Source organism: Ceratina calcarata, unplaced genomic scaffold (genome assembly GCF_001652005.2).
Source record: "Ceratina calcarata isolate Rehan_Ccalc_2016 unplaced genomic scaffold, ASM165200v1 scaffold188, whole genome shotgun sequence".
Taxonomy (NCBI): Eukaryota; Metazoa; Arthropoda; class Insecta; order Hymenoptera; family Apidae; genus Ceratina; species Ceratina calcarata.
Genome location: NW_017140295.1, coordinates 99252 through 120699, shown reverse-complemented (window position 1 = coordinate 120699; position 21448 = coordinate 99252). Strand labels below are relative to the sequence as shown.

At 37.6% G+C, this 21448-nt stretch overlaps 2 protein-coding genes across 2 annotated transcripts in view; one reads left to right on the top strand and one right to left on the bottom strand.

The window, feature by feature from the left end:
- LOC108621912 (furin-like protease 1, isoforms 1/1-X/2) overlaps window positions 1-5034 on the bottom strand; it is a 39624-nt gene extending 34590 nt beyond the window's left edge. The window contains exons 1-5 of the mRNA XM_026811093.1: window positions 5014-5034; window positions 4539-4760; window positions 3064-3192; window positions 769-934; window positions 33-205 (exon numbers count right to left, since the gene is read on the bottom strand). Of these exons, the coding sequence (XP_026666894.1) occupies window positions 33-205; window positions 769-934; window positions 3064-3192; window positions 4539-4760; window positions 5014-5034 (711 nt within the window). The remainder of the gene's footprint in view (window positions 1-32; window positions 206-768; window positions 935-3063; window positions 3193-4538; window positions 4761-5013) is intronic.
- Window positions 5035-13658: 8624 nt separating this feature from the next.
- The window catches only part of LOC108621911 (dynein intermediate chain 3, ciliary-like), a 10221-nt gene continuing 2431 nt past the window's right edge, over window positions 13659-21448 (top strand). The window contains exons 1-9 of the mRNA XM_026811092.1: window positions 13659-13838; window positions 14025-14186; window positions 14250-14350; window positions 15085-15245; window positions 16119-16296; window positions 16567-16995; window positions 17608-17890; window positions 18342-18659; window positions 19999-20338. Of these exons, the coding sequence (XP_026666893.1) occupies window positions 13659-13838; window positions 14025-14186; window positions 14250-14350; window positions 15085-15245; window positions 16119-16296; window positions 16567-16995; window positions 17608-17890; window positions 18342-18659; window positions 19999-20338 (2152 nt within the window). The remainder of the gene's footprint in view (window positions 13839-14024; window positions 14187-14249; window positions 14351-15084; window positions 15246-16118; window positions 16297-16566; window positions 16996-17607; window positions 17891-18341; window positions 18660-19998; window positions 20339-21448) is intronic.

The following is a 21448-nucleotide window of genomic DNA, read 5'->3' as shown; positions in this document are numbered from 1 at the left end:
CGTTTTGAATAAAAAATTGAATATTTACAAACCTTCGTGATGCCCTCGATGAAAGCTCTGGTTGCAAGCTCGCCGGGGCCATCGACGGTTTTCCCATCATCGTCCGGCCCCCAGGAGGCACTGTAAATGTCGATATGCTGAGGATTCAGGCTCAGCGATCTCGCTTCAACCGCGTCTGTTACGTCTCCATCCAACATTCTCACTCCTGGGCAAAATAAACAAAAAGAGAAATGCTCTAGCGGGTCGCATTCACTGTTATGTAGAGTAGATGTACCATTTGTGACCACCTTAACAGTTTCCATACCATATAATAACGTGTAACTGATGAAAAAATAAGTATAAAGAAACGAAGAGTACATCGGTCTAGTTCTAAATATACAGGCAATCAAAATATTATAACATACACAAGGTTCAGAGCATAATAATTGAAGAATTTATTTAATTATCGCAGGAAACACGTTTGTCCCATTTGTGGACACTAATTTACTGTTGGATGATTAACTAACTTATCACTGTTAACATAGTTTACTCAGCGACAATCTATGTAAGCCACATCTATGTAAGTAAAAACAGTCTTACTCATCGTGACTTCTACTCATCCTATCTAGTTATATGAAAAATATTCTTGTACTAAATTCGTTTTATAAAAATATATGTGTAATTTGATGAACTATGAAAATAATATTAGAGAATTATTTATGTGTGGAGACCGTTCTATAGGTACATTAATATCGTTTTGATTTAATGGTAAATTTCTATTCTACTCACCTCCAACGCCGGCACCGAATGCAACTCCTACGGCGCACAGGGAATTGTTGGCAGTCGCGGCCACTTCGCCGGCGCATCTTGTGCCATGTCGATTACTGTCTAGGACGTCGTACCGCGGCATGGGATCTTCATCATGGTTATTGACATCATAACTCGCCTGTGGATCCTGCAACATTCACATTTCCTACAATTCATTTACTTTCATTTTGCACAGGTTTCAATAATTTAAACCACATCGCTCCCAAAGTTTCACCTAAGTGGGGCAAATTGTAGATTCCAAAATATTCGATGGACCAAAAAAAAGAGGTTTGTATCAAATCACCGGTAATTATTTCACTGACTATGTTTTAATCGATAACATTTGGCCGATATTGACCTCGCTGATAAAAGTAGTTCTGTTTATAGTGTTTGTTTCTCCGACTTCACTGACAATCTTTACAGCATATAGTGTGATCATATAATTCTTTCTTAATGTTCGTTACGTTCAGCTACTATTCTTACATAGTTCATATATTTTTGCGATTTAAGAACAGTTGATGTTTCAGCATTTTTTGTTATTAACATTCTGTTCGACTCAAAATCAGATAAGTTTGCAATCTGAAGTTGTTATTGCAATAATCGAAGTCTTAATCGAATTTATTTACTCTTGCATAGAAATATAAAAAAAATCTCTATAAATTCAGAATCGCGATTGATCTGTTATCGCGTGTCGCACCCATTGAGCTATATAAACTTCACCAAAGACCATAATTTCTTGACACATTTATATATAATGTGACATCGACAATCGCGTTTCGCCATATTTCCCCTCGTTAAGTTCCCCACTGTCTCTTTTCATCGCCGATCGACGAGATGTCTAATTAATACCGGTTGGACTACTTTCGCAATTACCGAATACAACTTGGACTCGATTCCACCAAAGTTTCCCAGGAGAATATCGATCCCTCCCCCCTTGAATCTAATGTAATTGCTCTTTCCTCCGGGCAGTTTACGGGATTGTTTTAAAGTTTCCTATCTTCGATACGAACTTTATTTCAAATAAAAAGAATACATACTTCGGTCTCAAGCGCCGGTCCATAGAACACTATTAATTATCGCGACCAAATTAACTACACAAAAATTGGACTTTCATACGCCGTTTGTTTATTTGCGAATCGCGTCAATCGTGGCCCCGGAAGTTCCACATCTCATTTAGATCAGTATCAAGGGTCACGTACCGTGTCTGATTACTACCGAGTTCTGTGTGCACCTACTACGAGATTATAGAGCTCGATACACATTTCTCTGCGGTTGCCTTATTAACCCCGGCCCATTCGCTAGTAAACATACTCCAGGTCGTGTGCGGTTCAAGACCACTGTTTGACCCCGTGGCCGCTGCCCTGGCCTCGCTGCTAACTCGCAACAATTTCCGTATCGCGAACACGGAACTGTTTCTTGCAACCACCGAACGAGAGCGAACTCGTCTCTGCCGGTAACTTTACAATGTAACCTTCTAGCCTAACATGCGTTTCTTTACGACAGTTTCACGCTGTTTCACGACGTAAAACGTCGTTTAACTCGCAACAACCATGAAACCCGAAATTAGGAACGTTTAGTACGATAGGAGTTCCTAAATAAACCAATATAGTTTTTGGCACGGTTTCTTCGGACACCCTTCCGTATTTCGAAGTTCGGTCCGCTGTTCTCTTATCATGTACGCTGAGCAGGAAACGTCGATCGTTGTGCAAAGTGGAACGGATCCTGATAAATTGCTGCGCTTTGTTAGTATTCGCGAATACTCAGATGAACGAAGTTTGCAAGAAATTGAGGTTGTACATACGAGCCCTTAACACATTGTTGTCAGGTTGCGTACTTTCACGTTTTTTGCGATCCGTCACTTGAACTCAGGTCACGTAAAAGTATGTACCTATTTAGTAGACTTGCGGTGGAGAGCGGGAGGCGTTTGTGGCGCAATGTACTTGAATGTACCTGCATATATTATGTTACATAAAAACAATGACAAAGCATTCAAATTTTAAGTTATTAGTCGACTGCGGATTTTATGCATTTATGAGAATTTTAAATAATTTGAGGAAACAAAGTGTGCAGTAATGTGTACCTAAATACAAAATATCCGAAATCAATTACAATTTATCTTATCGATCTTTCTCCCCTGCGCCTACAATAAATATGAGAGAAATCAAATATTATTAATATTATTTCCACGACCTATCTAAGAATTTGAAAATGAGCACTATTGCTCCTAGCCAATGAAGAAGAGTTCATTATTATCTAATTGAAGCAAATAGTACTTACATAGTTCTTTGACAGATCTGGATGATCCATTTCCAATCCATCGTCAAGTATCGTGACCACGATCCCACGTCCCGTAATTCCTTCGGCCCAGGCTTCTTGCACGTTCATGTCTAATCCCTTTCCTCTATTCTGAAACAAATCATTGATATCCCTCTTTACAAACAGTCCAATCTACAATTTAATTAAACGCAGTAGAATTGAATATCAATTCAGGTTCAATTAAATGGTACATTAAAATTTGTCATTGATCTGACAAATCGATGAAACGAATTAATCTCAGCTTGTGCACCGTTCCATCTCGTCAAAATAAAATCTTTGTTATAATATTATAGAGAGGTCTTCAGTTAGACAGCTTCGGATAAAAATTGATACATACATGTGAGCTTATGTTAAAGAAAGGAATTTTGATGAAGATCCGAGATTGCATTTTCTTTTAAGCAATAGACAATTTTATAATTCCAATAATTTTGATTACATTTCAACTTAGGCAATTTAAAGACATAAATATACAATATGATTTTTTTAAATTCTTGTTGTGTCCGTTTCTTTATATTTTATCCTATAAGTCAATATATGTATAAATAAATAAAAGAACAATAAACATACACTGCTCTTCATTTGAATACCCTCGGGTAAAAACGTATAAGAAATATTTGTAACAATTCTACATTTCATCATTCTACATATCTAAATTATATATATTTACATATTTATGTTATTTTATTCACGTTACATACAATTTCCTACGAAAAAATAATATGGGCTATTCGAGCCTATCCAAATGAATAGCACTGTATATTACTGATTTTATGTTTTAAGAGAAAGAAGATAAATTCATGTTAGCATACTGTAAAAGGTTTAATCAAATTGTTTATGCATAATTGACAGGGTTAAAAAAGAATTTCGGTTGTGTGAGTAGTCGGAAGGAGTGTTTAAGTACAGGATATTAACAATATACAAAGTGAATGTATATTAAAGAGAAATAAAGTATATTATTTTGTTTACTGTTTATTAAGATTCAGAGGAATGTATGATGGATAAATAATGAAGTGTAAAATGAAACTTTAGTATGTAAAGATGTGCAGCGATGAATGATTGAGTATATTCAAGGTGCAAATCAAGTCCCATTTTTTAGCTCATAACGCTAGAATTACAAGATATTACTTAGATTTATTTAGATTATTACTTAGATTTATAGGTATTACTTACATTTTATTACATGTTCATGTTATTACTTTATTATTTTGTTTCTTTATTTTATTATTTCACTTTATGTTTTATTATACTCATATTCATTTTGTTTACATATCTACGTTACTTCATTTATATTAAATACAATTTCCTTCGAAAGAGTAATAGCTATCCGAAGCTATCCAATTGAGCAGCACTGCATATTATTGATTTTATTAGTTTCTAGTTTAATATCAGCATATTTCAATGATTGATGCAACAGCACAGAGAGAAATTGTACTAACCAGATACCACATTTGGGGCCACATCTCATCGTTAAGCACGGTCCTCAGGTTGGATGGACCGCGTTTGATGATCAGGTCCCGTTTTGTTCGCAGTTTCACCCGCTGCTGTTCCGCGCGACGCACTCTGCGGTCCTGCATCAGCCTCCCGTGGACACCGAGATGCGGTTCAGCAGATCTCTTCACCACGGTCATGTGCACCATATGGTACCAGTCGTCGACTATCTGTAACAAAGAACACAATTCCCGTATTAATATCGCGTCGTATCCAAGTCTTTGTCCGCGTTAAAATCGTGCAATATTCTGGACAACGCGTTCCGTTTAATGTATCAGGTAACAAACGTATGTTAATGTGGGATAGGAACACCGGGTCGTTGCTGAATTGCGGCTGGCTGTTCCAATGCAAGACATATACATACGTATAATTTGCCTTTTACGTATTCCACAGACAGTGTATATATTTCACGAGAGAACTCACGAGAGAACTCGCTCCACGCATTGAAATAATATTTATCGAGATTCCTTGCTCGGCTCTAACTCTCGTTAAACCGATTAAATAAGCTGTAAACGTCTGTTAATTTCCATTGACGGGTAATACGATTTTCATTAGCTTGTTGCTCTTCAGAAATTAGTATAATCCTCTATATAAATATCCAACATGGAAACCAATTTTGTTAATCCATTAGGTTAATTTGTATGGAACGTAGCAGTAGTCAAGTTTGTTATATTTGAATGTCTGAATGATTTACTTCTTTGAAAAATTATTGCTGGAAAGAGAAGATGTAGCATTGCCAGATTTTCATTAAGACCGATGTATTCATCATTTTCTCGAATCGGGGAAAAAATTTCCGTAGCTCGTACAGCAAGATTATTTGATGCATAAGTTTGTTCCCCGGAACGGTGATACACAAAAGTAAAAGATATATGATGCAGCGCGATGATAAATGCGAAAAGTTGGCAACAGCTGCTACAGGCAAGCTTCTTATCGCTTGTTTCTTTTTACCCCGTGACAACTCCCACTTCATTTTTTCTTTCCCAACCCTGCCTAAGCTTCTCGCTCGTTCGCACTCCGCACAGTACGGAATTTTATGACAAAATTCGGTATTTGTACATGTTGCTATAAACAGTACATTAGCTTTCGCAAAAAATGCATTTTAGGATGAAAATTGTTATTAACAATCATACATAAAAAATGATTATGCATAACGCAATTATATAATAATAATAATAATGTATTAATAATTTTTATGCATTTTCTGTGATGTAAGTGGAACTATATTATTATCTTACGTATAAAGGAGTGGTGTGATAAAGTAATATCTGATTTATTAGAAACCGAACGTTCCGGCTTTGTTTTTCGAGTTTCTTATTTATTTCATACTAAACAGATGTAGAATTTCATAATAATGAAAAGTATCGAAAAAGGTACATGTATTTTCTGTTACACTTATTGAAAACAAGCTTATTTCGTGCCAGTTTTTTTATTTATTATATTACGATATAAAATTTTAAACTAACATAAAAGAACAAGCAGCAAAAGATGTTATGAGATTGTGAATTTGACTACATTAGTTTCTATATTTTAAAAATTTCATAGTCCTTTTTGCAACTAACTCCAACCTTTGATTTGACAAAGTAGATTAAAGTAGGGTAGTCATGTGACTTTTCAGTAAAATTTTGTCATTTTTTGCTCTGTTTTATCGATAATCAGGCGAAAAAAGTTCTAAATATGGTTAAAATTTCTGACGTTTTTTAGGTGGGTTAGCTGGGTTAGAGTTCTAAAAAAAACTCTGACGTAGTGTATGGATTTGAAATAAAAAGTTGAAAAAATACAAAATATTTTACTTGAGTAAAGAGACGTTTAAATATTAGTACATGCTCTACAGATACTGCTAAAAAGCTTCAAGAAATGCAGTTTATCCACATTGTGGTCCACGATGAGAATTCTCATTCTCGCACGTTTTAGAAATAATACATTACTATAAATTTCGTTAATATATTTCACAATTTAATTCAAACTGCATGACAATGAGATTGATTTGATACACAGTCTATTACACATAATAATTAATTACACGGAAAAGTCAAATGATACTGATTTTTTGAATAAGTTAATACATTAAAACCGACGATTTAAGAAGTACTGCGAGGCCGGCAAAAACCTTTTAGTCTTTTCAATTTTTTTTCTTTTTTCCGTCCGGCTTCCATTATACGCTTCTTGGTTTTCGCGATGTCAACGTCGGAACAATACTTTTTCGGGCAGGAACTTTTCACGAATTTGGCCATTTTACGATGTATTGGACTCATTTTCGGTTGCTTGACCTCATCCACGGCGTGACGATCGCCGCGCTTCATCTCGACTACCGCAGGCGGACGCGGATCCAAGCAATCCTTCGATTTGAACACCTTCAACCGATACGGGTATGTCTGCTTCATCCATTCGCCGCTTCCCTTGTAATACTTCTTCTTCTTCCGTCGCGGCAAAAAACATCCCCGTGACGGTTTCACAGTTTTAATTTCTGTCTCCGGTTTCTGGCGATCGCATATCTTCCATGCCTTCAACACCGCAGGACATTTGCTCAAACGATACTTGAGACTAGACACGTTCGGCTTCGAGTCGCTCACGTCGTCGAGTTCGAACGTTTTTTCTTTTTTACTCGCCGAGGCGGAAGGTAACTGCGCGTACTTCTCGTCGGTTTCCTCAAACGAGACGACGCACTTGACGTGCGGCGACGTTGGGGTGCCGTCCCGTCGCGTGGGCATACAAGTCTTCCACGAAAACTTGTGAGTGTCATCCCTGGCCTGACACTTAGAACCAGTCACGTACTTCGTAGGCGAATAATTCGTGGGTGTGGGAACCTGCGTGCGCGTTTCAGACTTCGAACTCTCGTACGGGACGTATACCATGGTTTCAGGCTTGTTACACGGGCAACGTCTTCTGCGCCGTTGACATTTGGACATTCTTTCGGACCAATGTTCGGACTTCGGTGGCGGCGGGTCGGGCCTCGTTTCCAATGACTGCGGAACGTTTAATAAATCCGGATGCTGGATCTCGGCGCACCTACTCTTCGATAATTTCATATACTTCGCGGTCTCCGCTTTGCACTTCTTGATCGCGCTACCGCCGCACTTTCGCACGTATGAAATTAATTTATTCATTTTCATATATTCACTCTTCGAAGGCGTGTCAGTCGCCTTACGTTTTTTAGGCAACTTCTTGCCGCCTGAATCGTGCGTGCGAGCCGTCGGGGCTTGAGCTTCACATTGCTTGGAGTCCTCTGAACTTTTCTTGCATTCCACTGATTTAGTTTCGGGCTTCCCTTGCTGTTCGACGTACGACGGGTCGGTCTTTTGCATCAAATGTTGATGATCCACCTGAGAATCTTGCGCGTCGTATTGATAGTTGTACTCATGGGGTTGTTCATAAGCGTACTCGGACGTTTGTGAGCATTCTTGTCGAGCAGGTTCTTGATAATTGGTGCAAGCTTGAGGTTCAGGTGCTTGAGGGATCTCGGGTTCCGCAGGTATCTCATAATCAGATTCCTCGATCTGTGTGTTCTCCTTTGAATCTCTCTTAATAAGCTTGAAGTGAACTTTTCGGTTTGGGCAACAGAGTAGGCGAGCGTCGCTGAATATTTTCTGATGGGATAATCTTTTGCATAAGATGTGAGTGTAGAATCCTGTGTCACGTGATATAATTATTTTTCTTGTCGGCTGGATATTCTGATAGTATGCGACAAGATTGAGTTGCCTGTTCGGAACAATTCTGAATTTGTCCGGTATTATGATCACGGGTAATCGGGTATTCAGGATAGAACTGGCCACATTTCGTACATAGCATTTTTGGTATTTAAATAATTGTAATGGTAGCCCATTACTGCAAATGTTCTTCAATCTTCTCAATTCATCGGCGTGTAGATGGACCTCGTGCGACTTTTTAATCTTGTACAGCGATTTTGCTTTCGAGGATACCTGTTATGAATAATAAATGGAATGTTAAAGCGTGATAATATATTATGATATTGACTGTTTAATCAATTGAAGCTTTTGAGAGTATCTATCAGTAATGAATAATAAACAGGAATGTTAAACATGATAATGAATCATAATATCGATTTAATTAATGAAAGCAGTGATTGAAGTAATTACATACATTCGTGAACAGGTAGAGAGAATAGGTATCAATGAGATTTACTCGAATTTATATTATTGTAATAAACTCGATTTTTATTTATTCTGTATGCTTACACGCTCAATTAGTCAAAATTTCAAACTAATATTTACATTCTTATGTAAGCAAAGTACATTTAAAGTATGAGCCATTAGATCTCTGCCAGAAGTTCAAGAAATGTAATAAAAAGCTATGTATAATATTTGAAGCAAATTTTTAGGAAAAATTATATTAATTCAGAAGTAAAAATTGTACGACGTGTTTTTTTTTTAAATTATAAACAATCTTTAACATACAATTTCTAATATTCTAATATATGATTTTAACAATTTTTGATAAGATTGGACTTAACTTTCAAGTGTGTACATTGACAAGTCCTGGTTTTTTCTTTGCTTATTTTTCATCGTGTCTGTATCTTGATTAATATCCTCGAAGTTGATATTATTTCAACTTTAAAATAGTCTTAAAAAATTTTCAATTATTCAAATATTCTCATTGTTGAATCTGTATTCTTACATAAATGGAATCAAAATTTTGTTGTTTAAAATAATACTACAAGATGTTATAATTTTTTCAATAGCCTCACAAAATTTCTAAAATTTTTTATGTAATATTTAATAACAATTAAAATTTGAATTCTAACATTGTCTTTATTTCATGGCTAATACAACTTTAAGAGGTTCCCAGAAAATTATGTATGTATTTATATTTGTTTTTTGTTGATGTACGCAATTATTTTTTTTATAAAGGTACGGAACTCCGTCTTTGTAATTCCGAGAGGGAGAGCAATAAAGGCTTTACTATGAAATAAATCAATTTATAAAGAAAATTGTCGTCCTGCTTTTGTACCAACCGTTTCTTTAACAGGCTCGTAAAATTTCTACAATTTAACTAGTAACTGTTAAAAGTTGAATGTTTTATCATTGATTTTATTTAAGGGCTCATACAACTTTAACGAAATAATCAGCTACTTATTTAGAGACAAAAATAAGTGGACGCCTGGGAATATAACGTTAGTGGGGAGCAAGAAATGTCGACAATCTTTACAAATTGGTCATGTTTATACCCAATAATCCCAAACAAATCTATCAGTAGCAAGCTCCATGAAAGTAATTGCCTGTTAAATATTTGAAAAATGTCAAAAACAAAAGAAACTACGGACAAGTATATCGACACTATAAATAAAAATTAAAAAATAGCAGGGATAAAGATGGATCTCGACAGTAGATTGACATTTTTTAATGATTCGAATATTCAGTTGGTCTACCCAAAGTCGTGTCTTGAATCCAACAGAAAATTTATAGAGTTTATTGGATACATAAGTACCATTAAATAAGAGAAACAATAAATCCGAAATTTGCTGAAATTAGCAGTTGGAATTTGAAAATATCGAGAAAGTTTATATAGAAAGTCTAATAACCAGCATTCCCAGACAGTTAAAAACTGTAATCCAACCAAAAGACGACAGTACAAAGTATTCATTTTACTGTATGCTTTATTTGTCATGCTATTTAGCATGCGTACATTTCTTTTAGTCTCTCGACGAATAGTTTACTTTGTTAAATGTGAATTGTGACCATAAAAATGTAAATGTTAGTTTGAACTTTTGACTAAATTATCTATGTATTATAAGGCTAGAGGATAAGTAAAACTGAAGTTTATAACGAACATGTGAATTGTTTCTCTCCCTGTCAATTTATTCTTGTACCTGATTGTAAATGTAAGACAATTATGCACGAGAAATTGCAGTTAATTTGGTTGTAAAATGTCCTCTAGATTCGACTTGGGAGAGACATCGTAAAATCTGAATCTAGCAATGGATTGAGAATTTTCTACGATTTCACTTGACTGGAGGAAGAAGGAAACAAAAGTCCAATCGGATTGATCACTTTGCATAAAGAGCGAACGAAGCCCGTCGATATTTCCAACGGAATAAAATGTTTTATTAAAAAGCGTCGACGTACGACGGAATGTCTTTGATCGTCTTTCGAACAGCGGCGATATTGTTCGGGAGGAGAAGAAAAAAGATATCCATCCTTAATTGCGAAGCTTTCTCCGACAGTTGCGACGGATTATTTGCGAACAGTAGATACCGTGGCAAATCTAGATGTCTTTTGGCGTGCTCTTTGACACGAAGGACAGCTTTACCTTTCGCAATAGAAGACCCAACATTTCCTGCAAGTAGCTGTCGATGCACTATCTTACGTTCGAGATCTCACATTTTCTTCTTCCGTTCTTAGTCCCGTTATGAATCACGATTGCTCCTTTAGTTTATTCGCTTGCCGTTTTTCATTATTAGAACATTTAATCCTAGAGAATACTTAAGAGATCCTTGAGGTTAATTGCTCGTCACGGATTCTTTCTCCAATTAATGTTTCCTTCGCTCACAATAAAGTTCACAAGCTTGGTTCCACTTTATGTTGATTTACACTGAGAATTTAATTTTGAGAATTTAATTATGTAGACATAATGGTTTGTAGTCTATAGTTGAACGATCACTGAAATTTCATTGCTGTCATAATAGGTCTAAATCCGTGGTCTAAATCAGTCTAAATAGTAAAATGGTTCTGTTCGCTCACACCTTCAAGCTGCTGAAACTGCGATCATCTTTTGTTGTTTCGAACTCATTACCAACAATATCATTTTAGTATCACAACGGATGCGATCGTTCCATAGAAATTGGTAGTTAGAGTCAGCTTAATTATATTTTCCGGGGCGGCCATCAGGAGATTCAGCGATACCAAATCGGATTCATTAGCGGCAGCTTAGTACGCGGAAAGTCGTGCGTGAATGGGTGATTGCTGGATTCGCAATTAATTAAGTGAAGCTTTGGCAACACGAATCTTCCCCGAAACCGAAACTCCGAAAGGGCGTTTCGAAACTTGCCGAAATCCTCCAGGGGTGTATTTCTACGAGTATCTGCGACCATTTACTCAGAGTGCATCTAATTAAAACGTTTTAAACGATTGCGACGATCGATCAAGATTCGCAGCAGTGGTTTACGAAAGCATTCGAACGCTTACATTTGCAAACTTCACGAAATAATGTATATTAAATTAATTAGTTTTAAAACAATTCAGTGAAAACCTTTTTTGTCTTTTTTAATATGTATGATAAAGTTTTGAATAATGGAGTCTAAGGCTTGTGGATGGTTATGTTCATTTCTTCATTACGGAGGGCAACGTGATATTGATGAAACGGGGAAGGGAACGTAATTTTCCGCGTAAATGGCGAACAGTGTCCAAGTGAATTCTAGCGGCGCGGGGGATCATTGTCAAGTCCGACGTTCATTCCAGCTTACGGTCCAACGGACCAATCGATCACGATTTCAACGGTGGGTAAAGGGAGCGGGATGCATCAAATATGATTTACCGGGAAGAGGGAGGCTTCGTCTCTCATGGCTCGCATGGCTTACGCGATTTACGGATCCGTGCGAAAGCATTGATTGCCGGATTTTGGATCGCCAGGAGGCGCGCCAGGGCCGGCAGAAATTGTGGAAGGTCACGAAGGGATAATGCCGTGATGGACCGAGAGAGCACCAGCGGCCCCGCCCTTTCTGGGGTAATTCCATAAAGCGAATTCCCGTGGCAAATCCGTGGCGAAAACTCAATCCCTGACGCGATGAAACCGAGCTTCTTTCGAAATTAGAGAAAGAGCTCAGTGATGCCGCGGAAGGAGAGTGAAAGTAAACGGTAGGATGGTTTTCTCGTGGATTTTAAAAAGAGGTAATGGTTCAAGTGGGAAAGAGGAGTTTTAAGATAGATATGGTTACGCAGATTGTCTCGGATCTCTCGAGAATGGAAATTGGAAGGGAAATTGTGGCTCGTTGTTGAAACATTCACGAGTCTGTCTCGAGCAGCAGTCCTGGTGTTTTCTTGTGATTGCCAAAGCGGATTAATGCAGTAGGGTAGTGAAATTTCAACGGGCTGATTGTAATTGCATATTTACTTCACCATTACATTCGAGCAATAGTTCATGCGCAGTATTTTCACTCGTTTTTATTAATTACTAATAACTCGTAATTTATTGCTTAATAAAATTAATAAAAATTTCTAATACTTTCTTCCTTCGTAGTGTTTAAATCTATAGAATTGAAGTTACACAAAAGTTAGGACGACAAGTACTATGAAAATTGTTCAATAGGTATGCAATAACGCAGCTAATTGTAACAGTCAATCACACGTCCTTTCATGCTATTGTCCTAACTTATTTAATTATTTCGCGTTAAAACGGGGTTACGCGCGTTAAAGGGAAGTTACGGAATATTGCAAAAGTGAAAATGAATTTTGAATATAAAATGTCTGAATTGAGAATTGAATTCTGAATAGAGGAAAAATATTCCTCAATAACGATAAATATTAATTAGTGTATAAAAAAATATTACGATTAAATATCAAATAAATCTGTAAGATGTAAAAAGCAATAAATTCAATAACGATGACGCATTGCAAATTAGTTTATACAACATTCATTAAATAATACAAGAATTATGATTTACTCAGTGGAAAATGATTTGTGTAAAAATTTTTGTTTTTTGCTAATCTATCAGCTTATGTTATTACATCATAGAATCCTTTCCTTATTCAATTCTTCAAATCTACTACACATAATGCGCGTTCGGACAAAACAGTGAATAACTACCAATCGGGCATTTTCAACTTTAAAATCAGTTTTTTATTCACAAGGATTAACTTTTCATTGCATGAAAATCACTCCATCTTCTTATATTTCCACTATGTGCGATTCGACAAAAGGAAGCATTATTTCGACATTCCCATGTTTCCGATCTATCGTCACCGGGCAGTTCGGTTTGGATCACCTTCATGTTCAGACACTTTACGTTTTCGGACTAGCGACCTTTTTTCGATCATTTATTTGTACTCAGCCTTTATTTTATATTTTGTATTACGGTTTTGCGAGCACGAAGGATTCAATGAGAGCCAGCGGCGAGGATGTTGACCCAGTACGCGTACATCAAACCGAGATACCAGTTCGGAAAACAATGCATCTTCTCCGATGCCTTCGTGGCTATTGAGGACATTTATCCGAACCCGGAGTTCCCGCAAGATTATGTTCTCAAAGCGCATTGTCATCGCGGGACCTCGATGCAAAAGCAATATGCTCTCCACGAGGTAAGAGCCAACAAAATCAAATATCTAACCTTTGACTTCGACAATTATCATTTAGGTTACATTTCAATCGACATTGTAGGATATTCTATTAGAGATGAATTTAAGAAAAGTGACCAATTGAGAAAAGCAATTTCTTTTGAATTCCAAGAAATGTATGAGATGCAAGTGTGTTATGTATTGTTTTAGGTTCAGACAGAAAGGAAGATTACCACGAGCACCGGAATAATGCACTCTGAGGGTGGCTGGCCAAGAGAGATTAATCCGAAGGATGCTGAACTTGTTCAAAGATTTCGCAGACGCATGGAGAAAGATGATAACTGGCCTATAATCATGAGAGGCCTGCTCCCAGTGAGTTTCAGAAACGCTCAAGGTATGATGCGCATTAATACATGTCTATCAAATTTTCTATAGACAGTGGAGCGTTACGTGCTTCAAAATAATGCAGTCAACATCTACCAAAATTTCTTCGATGACCTAATTCCGACACACATGGGAAAACATTATAATCTCAGGTACACTTCCTTTCCTCATTCTTTCGTTAGTTTAATTTTGAAATGACCATGGAATATAGTATTATTAAAATGTGTTCGTAGTTTCGTAGTAATAATACATAAATTTTTCACAATAAACAATTTCCAACAGACAATTATTAATTCGAGAGTATTCCAGTAATTATTAATTTTCAGTCCTCATAGTAAAATACTTTTTTTATTCAAAATTTTATGTTTCATTAAATCTCGATAAAAATTATTGGATATTCTGTTTAAAAAAACGGAGAAAAAAGCAAAGAAACGGAAAACAGGAACAATGGATACCTCTTTGGAAGAATATTTAAAAATTGTTGTCATACAATAAATAGCTTCTTAAAATACAAGTCAATTAAAGTCGACATGTTACGAGATTCACCTTATTTGACAAAGTAAATTACGATGTAAAAGACGAAGGTATGTCTACCTTGTATGACGGTCGGGCACAAAGTGCCGTGCTTTACAAAGGTTCGACATCACCGCCTGAAAGCTAGAAAAATCTCAAAAGTAGGAACTAACGAAGTGTCTCGGACCCTCGAGAACGAAGAGAAAACCGTGCCTGCAAAACGCTTCGACTCTTCGTCTCGAGGACTGCACAAAGGCATCACCTGAGAGCGCACGGAAAATCCGTTAAACGTTAAACCTAGTCTACTGCCACGTAACCCAAAAATCCTTTGCATTTCTTCGTTTTCCCCTCGTATTTAATTTTAATTATTCAGGGTCACGAACTTGTACGAGGATCCGGAGACGAAGATCAGGCCCGTGAGGCATTTGTCGTGGTCGCCGAATCAGGCGCAACGACTGGCCGTTGCATACGGTTTCATGGAATTTGAAGAGCATCCGAACGACGTGAGCCCGTACTCCTACGTATGGGACATCGGTACTCGGCTATTCCTTACGTTATCCGATGAGGAGCCGCGGCACGATCGACGTTATTTGCCCCACGGCGCGGCGCCTCGAACCGGGACGGTATTCCATCGATTCGATTCCGCGAATGCTCGATTCCGGGAGATATTTCGCGTCTCTTCACCGAACCGGACAGAACTCAGACCAGCTAGACTTCGTTTCCCAGAAACTTTTTCTTTCACTCTATATTCATTTTGATCGCATCTACGTATGAAATAACTTGCAAAAAAGAACATTTTTGAATTTAGGAATTCAAATGTTTATGTTCTTTCTGAACAAAGTATGATTGATGTATTATATTTTTATTAGACTAAAGTAAGCAAAGTAGTGTCTAATAAACTTTTAACCAAGTATAACTTCTACACCGACGAATTCCGACTATCAGGACTTCATATTTTGTTCTTTTTCATCGATTACAATCAGATTCAATCTATTTTTGTGGTCCCTCCATGTCGTGAATTTGACGTGATGAATTAACAGCTTACAAAATATATCCGACATTAAATTAATGTCATACTACATAATAGAAAATATATTAAAATTTCGACATATTTATCGCTTAATGACTTTTCAATGAATGAATTCCTAAACTGAAAATTGATCTTATGCAAGTCATTTCATACGGTTCAAATAAATTTTTAGTAAAAAAGATAGATTAAACAAAAAAATTCTGCTCATCACGTTGATCGAGAAATATAATATTAATTATTTTTTTTAATATCATTTTCATGTTTAGTTGTGTATTTTTTAATATCATTTTGATGTTTCACATCAGTTTATATTTGTAAAACTCACAAGTTGACGTACGAGGTAATTATGTATAAAATAACGAATTGATCTTATGCAGGGAATCCCAACAAAGCTCTCCTAAAGTTGAAATCGAGCTCACCCTTAATGACAATCGAATATAATACCCGTGATCCTGTATTGTTGGTCAGCGGTCTCACATCAGGTCAAGTATGTTGCTGGGACATTCGAGCGAGCGACGAACCCGTGCACATATCTCACCCCTACGTCAGTCACAAGTACTTAATTCCAATTACCAATAACTTATTTATCACATAATGTTCGAAACGCGCAAGTCATAAATCCTGGCAATATTGCGTTTGATACCCAATTAACTAAAAAACTGCTCTTCTTGTTTTCCTTGCGACTCAATCCTCTAACGAGACACATAAAGAACTCTAAATTACAAATTGCAGTTCGCAATTTCCTCTAACGAGCTGGAAATGGCATCGTGAATTTCCGTGCCATTCCAAAAAGTAAAATCGATTTTGCCACAATTCGCTTCCCAGACACCCAGCGATTCAAACCCTGTGGATCCCGTCGAAATCCAATACCGATTTCTTCTCGTCATCCACGGATGGTACGGTTTTATGGTGGGACGTCAGATTTATGAAAAAGCCGACGGAGACGTTGGTGATGGACCTGGAGCACCCGGAGAGGGCGGACGCTTTCCGTGGTGCTGGAGTCACGGCGCTTCAATACGAGCCGACTATGAGCAGCAAGTTCCTCGCCGGGACCGAGAACGGTCTGGTCGTGAACGTCAATAGAAGAACTCTGAATCCGTTGGAAAAACTCGCCCTCAGATTCCATTGCTACACCGGGCCTGTGGTCGCCATCGATAGAAATCCCCTTTATACGAAGAACTTCTTAACTATCGGCGACTGGTCCGCCAAGATATGGGCGGACGACACTAAGGAAGGATGCTTCCTCACTACTAGGTAATAGTCGTTTTAATTGTTTATTTCATGTCTTGGAAGGGGTGGTAAAATTGGTGATAGTATATTTACAATACACTTACAGTTAAGAGCAAAACTGAACACGCGCTATTTAAAATTGAATAACTCTTGTAAAATTGGGCCAAACAACCTGAGTTCCTTTGAGTAGTCAAGAGATTGCGAAAAAATTGAAATTAAGTAAAAAGATAAGGAAAAATGTGAAGGTTGCGTTTTTCAACATTTTTATCCGGGATTATAATGATAATTTAATTAACATATTTTGATTATTTATATGAAATTATTATATACTGAAAATTTTATTTTAGATTTGTTTGCGTTTAGAGTTCATTTTTTTCCATTCCTACCATTATTCCTCCTGCATGTGTCATTCTCGTAGTTTCTTCTAAGTATGCTATAAATATTTTAAACACTATAGGGCTTAGAGGGCAACCTTGCCTGAATCATCCTTAATACTAATCCTTAATACTAATCTAAATTATTTCTTAAAAGTCTTTATTACGCTCCCTCTTTTTGTACAATTTAAAGTCTGGCAACATCTGAAGGATTTCAACGGAAGCGGATGACAGATGCAATGTGGAATTTTTTTGTGTATAGCGAGAAGAATATCGATCTAAGCGGTGGGTGTTGGAGTAAATCCAGGTGCTCCGTGTTTTTTGTGATAAACCGGGATGGACTGTTGGAGGCGTACGACATACTGGCTGGTATGAAGAACCCGTTGACTACCATCCGCATTTGCAGAGACAGCTTAACGGCGATTAAGTCCCACGAGCACGGCGAATTTCTCGCCGTTGGAAGTGATAACGGCAACGTTTACTTGTTGGAGTGCTCCGACGACTTCTCCTCGTTCTCGAAAGACGATAGAGCCGCTTTAAGTAACGTAAGACATCTCCTTACAAAGACTCGGCCACTTGTTATTTGTTGAAATTAATCGCGCTTCAACTGAGAAGAGCATCTGTTCTGACATTCTTTTTAACAACGTTCAAACTTTTCTCTATTTAAAATCAATAATTATTCTCGTCACAAAATTATTGCTACAAGTTTACGTTTTTCGACGTAATGCAATTAATTAACCACCTAATGCACTCGAAATAAATATACTTAAACAGCGAACGTTCTGATTAAGACAGCGCGATGCGACGTTCCTCCGTGAACCTCGCTGTCTCGTTTCGTCGTCGTTTCGCGTGAAATTAGGTCGGCCAGATTTCGCGCGATGAATTTAACCGGGAACGAGAACCAGAAATTGAATTTCTCGGTTTGCCGGTCGAGAGATTCGTTCCTACAGTGAAAACTGCTATTCGTCCACTTTGCCGTTCGGTTTCTCGCCGCAGTACCTGGAGAGATGTAGCCGATACGAGAAGGCAATCGACACACGACTGAAGGAGATACGCCTGATGCAAACCACCGACGTACAAGTGTCGTTCTCCCGCGCGGTAAAGTCCAAGAGGAAGGAGGCGAGGGACAAGAAGCAGGCGAGGGACAAGGAGTCGAAGGATCTGAGGAGCAAAGAGAAGAGCTTGGAAAAGGAAAGGAGGGACAGCCGGAAGCGGTCCGGAAGAATCCCGCGGCAGAAGGGAAAGGTTTCCGCCAAAATGAGCTCTCCCGAACTCCTCGAAGCTGAGGCGTTTTATTTCAAGAAGATAGAGGAGGTAAGTCAATGTATCCTATGTCACGATATGGTGTCCACGATTATTATAGCACAGCTGATTTTAGTCTTGTCACAATATTGCTTCTAAGTAAACTACTGTGAGCAAAATTTCTATGAGGGCGATATGGTTTTTCGACAAAAAATTAAAGAATTTTTTAATATAACTGAAAGCGTGCTAGGAAATAAGTAAATAATTGCAGAAAATAGAAAATTTAGATATAGAAGTGAAGTAAATTGTTTTATTTTTTGATAACTCCAAAATATTGTAATTTAACGCAGAACAATAATAGGACGAAATTTCTATAAGGCCAGTCTTTTCCTTTTATTTGGATTTTCGAATTTAAATTAAATATTAAAATTTAATAAACATTCATAACTTCAAATATTCTATTTTTCATACTTATAACTAATTATTGGAATGTGTGGAGATCGATAATTCACTGGTTGAGTGTGAGTATGAGTTTATTATATCAGTTGCTTCTAGAACAATCGTGAGCGTGTGAAGAAGAAATCTAAGACGAGAGATCTAGGAGTAAAATAAATGTGTGATTTAAATAGGAAGTATAGTGTTCATTTAAAGCCAAATAACCACCACTGCGGAACAAAACGTTTATTCTTCGATTTTATTCCATTCGTATCTTATTGCGGTTGCTAATTCATCAATATTGTCGTATCGCCTCCCATTTTTATAAATTGTACGTGATAAAATTTCCCACGGATCCTCAACTGAGTACAGATGGGCGACCGTGTTAGTCAGTTCATAAGTGGCAAACTGTTGAAACCAACTTTAAGTTTTCGTAGCATTATGTATTGGTGCATTATCTTGCTGGGACATTACGTTGTCTTGACGATTTTGTTCAATGAACCAAATTAAGATATACTTTAACAAGTCAATATATTTGTCTGCATTCATACAGTTCAGCATATATTAGTGTTTTAGAATTATAGGTAAATTCTGTTCGTTCCATCAGCGTCGCGGCAGAGAATACAAAGCTTCATCGATGGGTGCAAGAAAAACTATACATTTCCATTTAAAAAATAGTGATGGCCTTGAAATCTCCTCAGCACCTCCACTTGAAGAGAAGTTAGGCACACCACGTAATAGGCATTTCGAAACCAAACAACTTTTGTCTGAGATATTTTTTCCTATCTCAAAAGTGTAGAAGTTATTCAGATGGTTTGTTTTAGGTGAATCACCCTGTATACTTGTGAAATGAATGAACTTCTTCATGATGTTCCTATAGAAATTTTACTCACTGTATTACAGTACAAAATTTGACTTTCAAGCAACATTTATAAAATTATTTAAATATCACATGGATTGTCGTTTCCCTAAAAAGGAAGCGACGAAGTACACGGAGATCGACCCAGTTGATTTGGAAGCGGCAGAAGCTATCCTGAAGGAAAGAACAGCGACCAAGCCCGTGGAAGAAGAATCGGAACACGAAAAGGACGATGCGAAGAAACGAAAATCGACGAAACGGATCAGGACTCGATACAGACCGCCGACGAAAGCCATTCTTAAGAGTAGAGAAACGATCGAAGAGAAAGCGAAGGACGACGACGATGTAGATTCCCGTAGGAGGAGGGATTCCAGGGGCCGCGGGAAGAAAATACTGAAGAAGACCTGCCCCCCCACCGTAGTCTGCAAGCCGGAAATTTGTTGCTTGGATTTAGAAGGTAAGACCTGATCAACAGTCGACGTGAAATTCGTCTATTCAAATTCATTCATTCATTCGAAGATTTATCTTTGAGCTTCTCTTGAAAGCATCATAACCAGACTGCGGATTTTATGCATTTATAAGAAAAAGTGAATATGCAGAAATTATAAGTACTGCACAAGTGTATAATAGCACTCAGAGTATTGAAAGCCGAATGCATATTTCGATATTTAAACGATAAACGAGATGTGTATCTGAAGCAGATTTATTTAAACAGCTACCATAAGTGTTCTATTTTGCATAAAAATCCGTAGTCTAACTTTTCTTAAAACGTTTGCCTTTCAAGTGCCGATATTTCTCTTAATGAACGCATGTGCTAATTATCGTAATTAATGCAAAATAGTAAGATGGCGTACAGATTACGAAACGGTTTCACGCGAATGAATTTTAATTTCCCGGTGTCGCGATTCGCAAAGAGTTCGCGAAGTGAAGTCGGCGGGATCTACTCAAAGAGCGGCGAACCGCGGCGTGGCGCGTCGCGACGGAAACTCCTTTACAATTGCCTCGGAGCTACTCAATAATTTCCGGGGAATTTCATTTCACGCTTCCCCGGTACCGAGTGAAATTTTCCGAAAGTTTCCTCGCGCGGTAGTTGTCGCCGGGACTGTACGCCACTTGTAAATTCTACAATCGCGGCCAAAGGCAACTGCAAACAAGGTGTACGCTGTGCGGTATCAGGGCTGTTCTCCGCCGACGAATTAATTCCGTCTATCCCGGGAGCGTTTCCGGTAGCTACCACGGCGATCACCGAGTCGCCTTCGCCGCCGGAGCGTCACGGCGAGTTCTCCGTTGGTTACAATTAACTCGGAATAACGCGTCGGAAGTCGGTTAAACGATCGCTCGGAAGTTAATAGAAGTAACGAGCCGCTATCCTTTACCGTAACTAGTGGCTCCGCGAGTAACTTGAACAGCAACGAGCGAAATAAATCTCAAATTTAATGTTTTATTTGCGAATTGAAAATTAGCAAATCCTCTCAAGTAGTTTTCTTCATTCGACGTTATGTTTAAGGTTGTATGAATCGTTACATAAAAACTTTACATAGGAATTTTAACAGTTACTAGATATTAC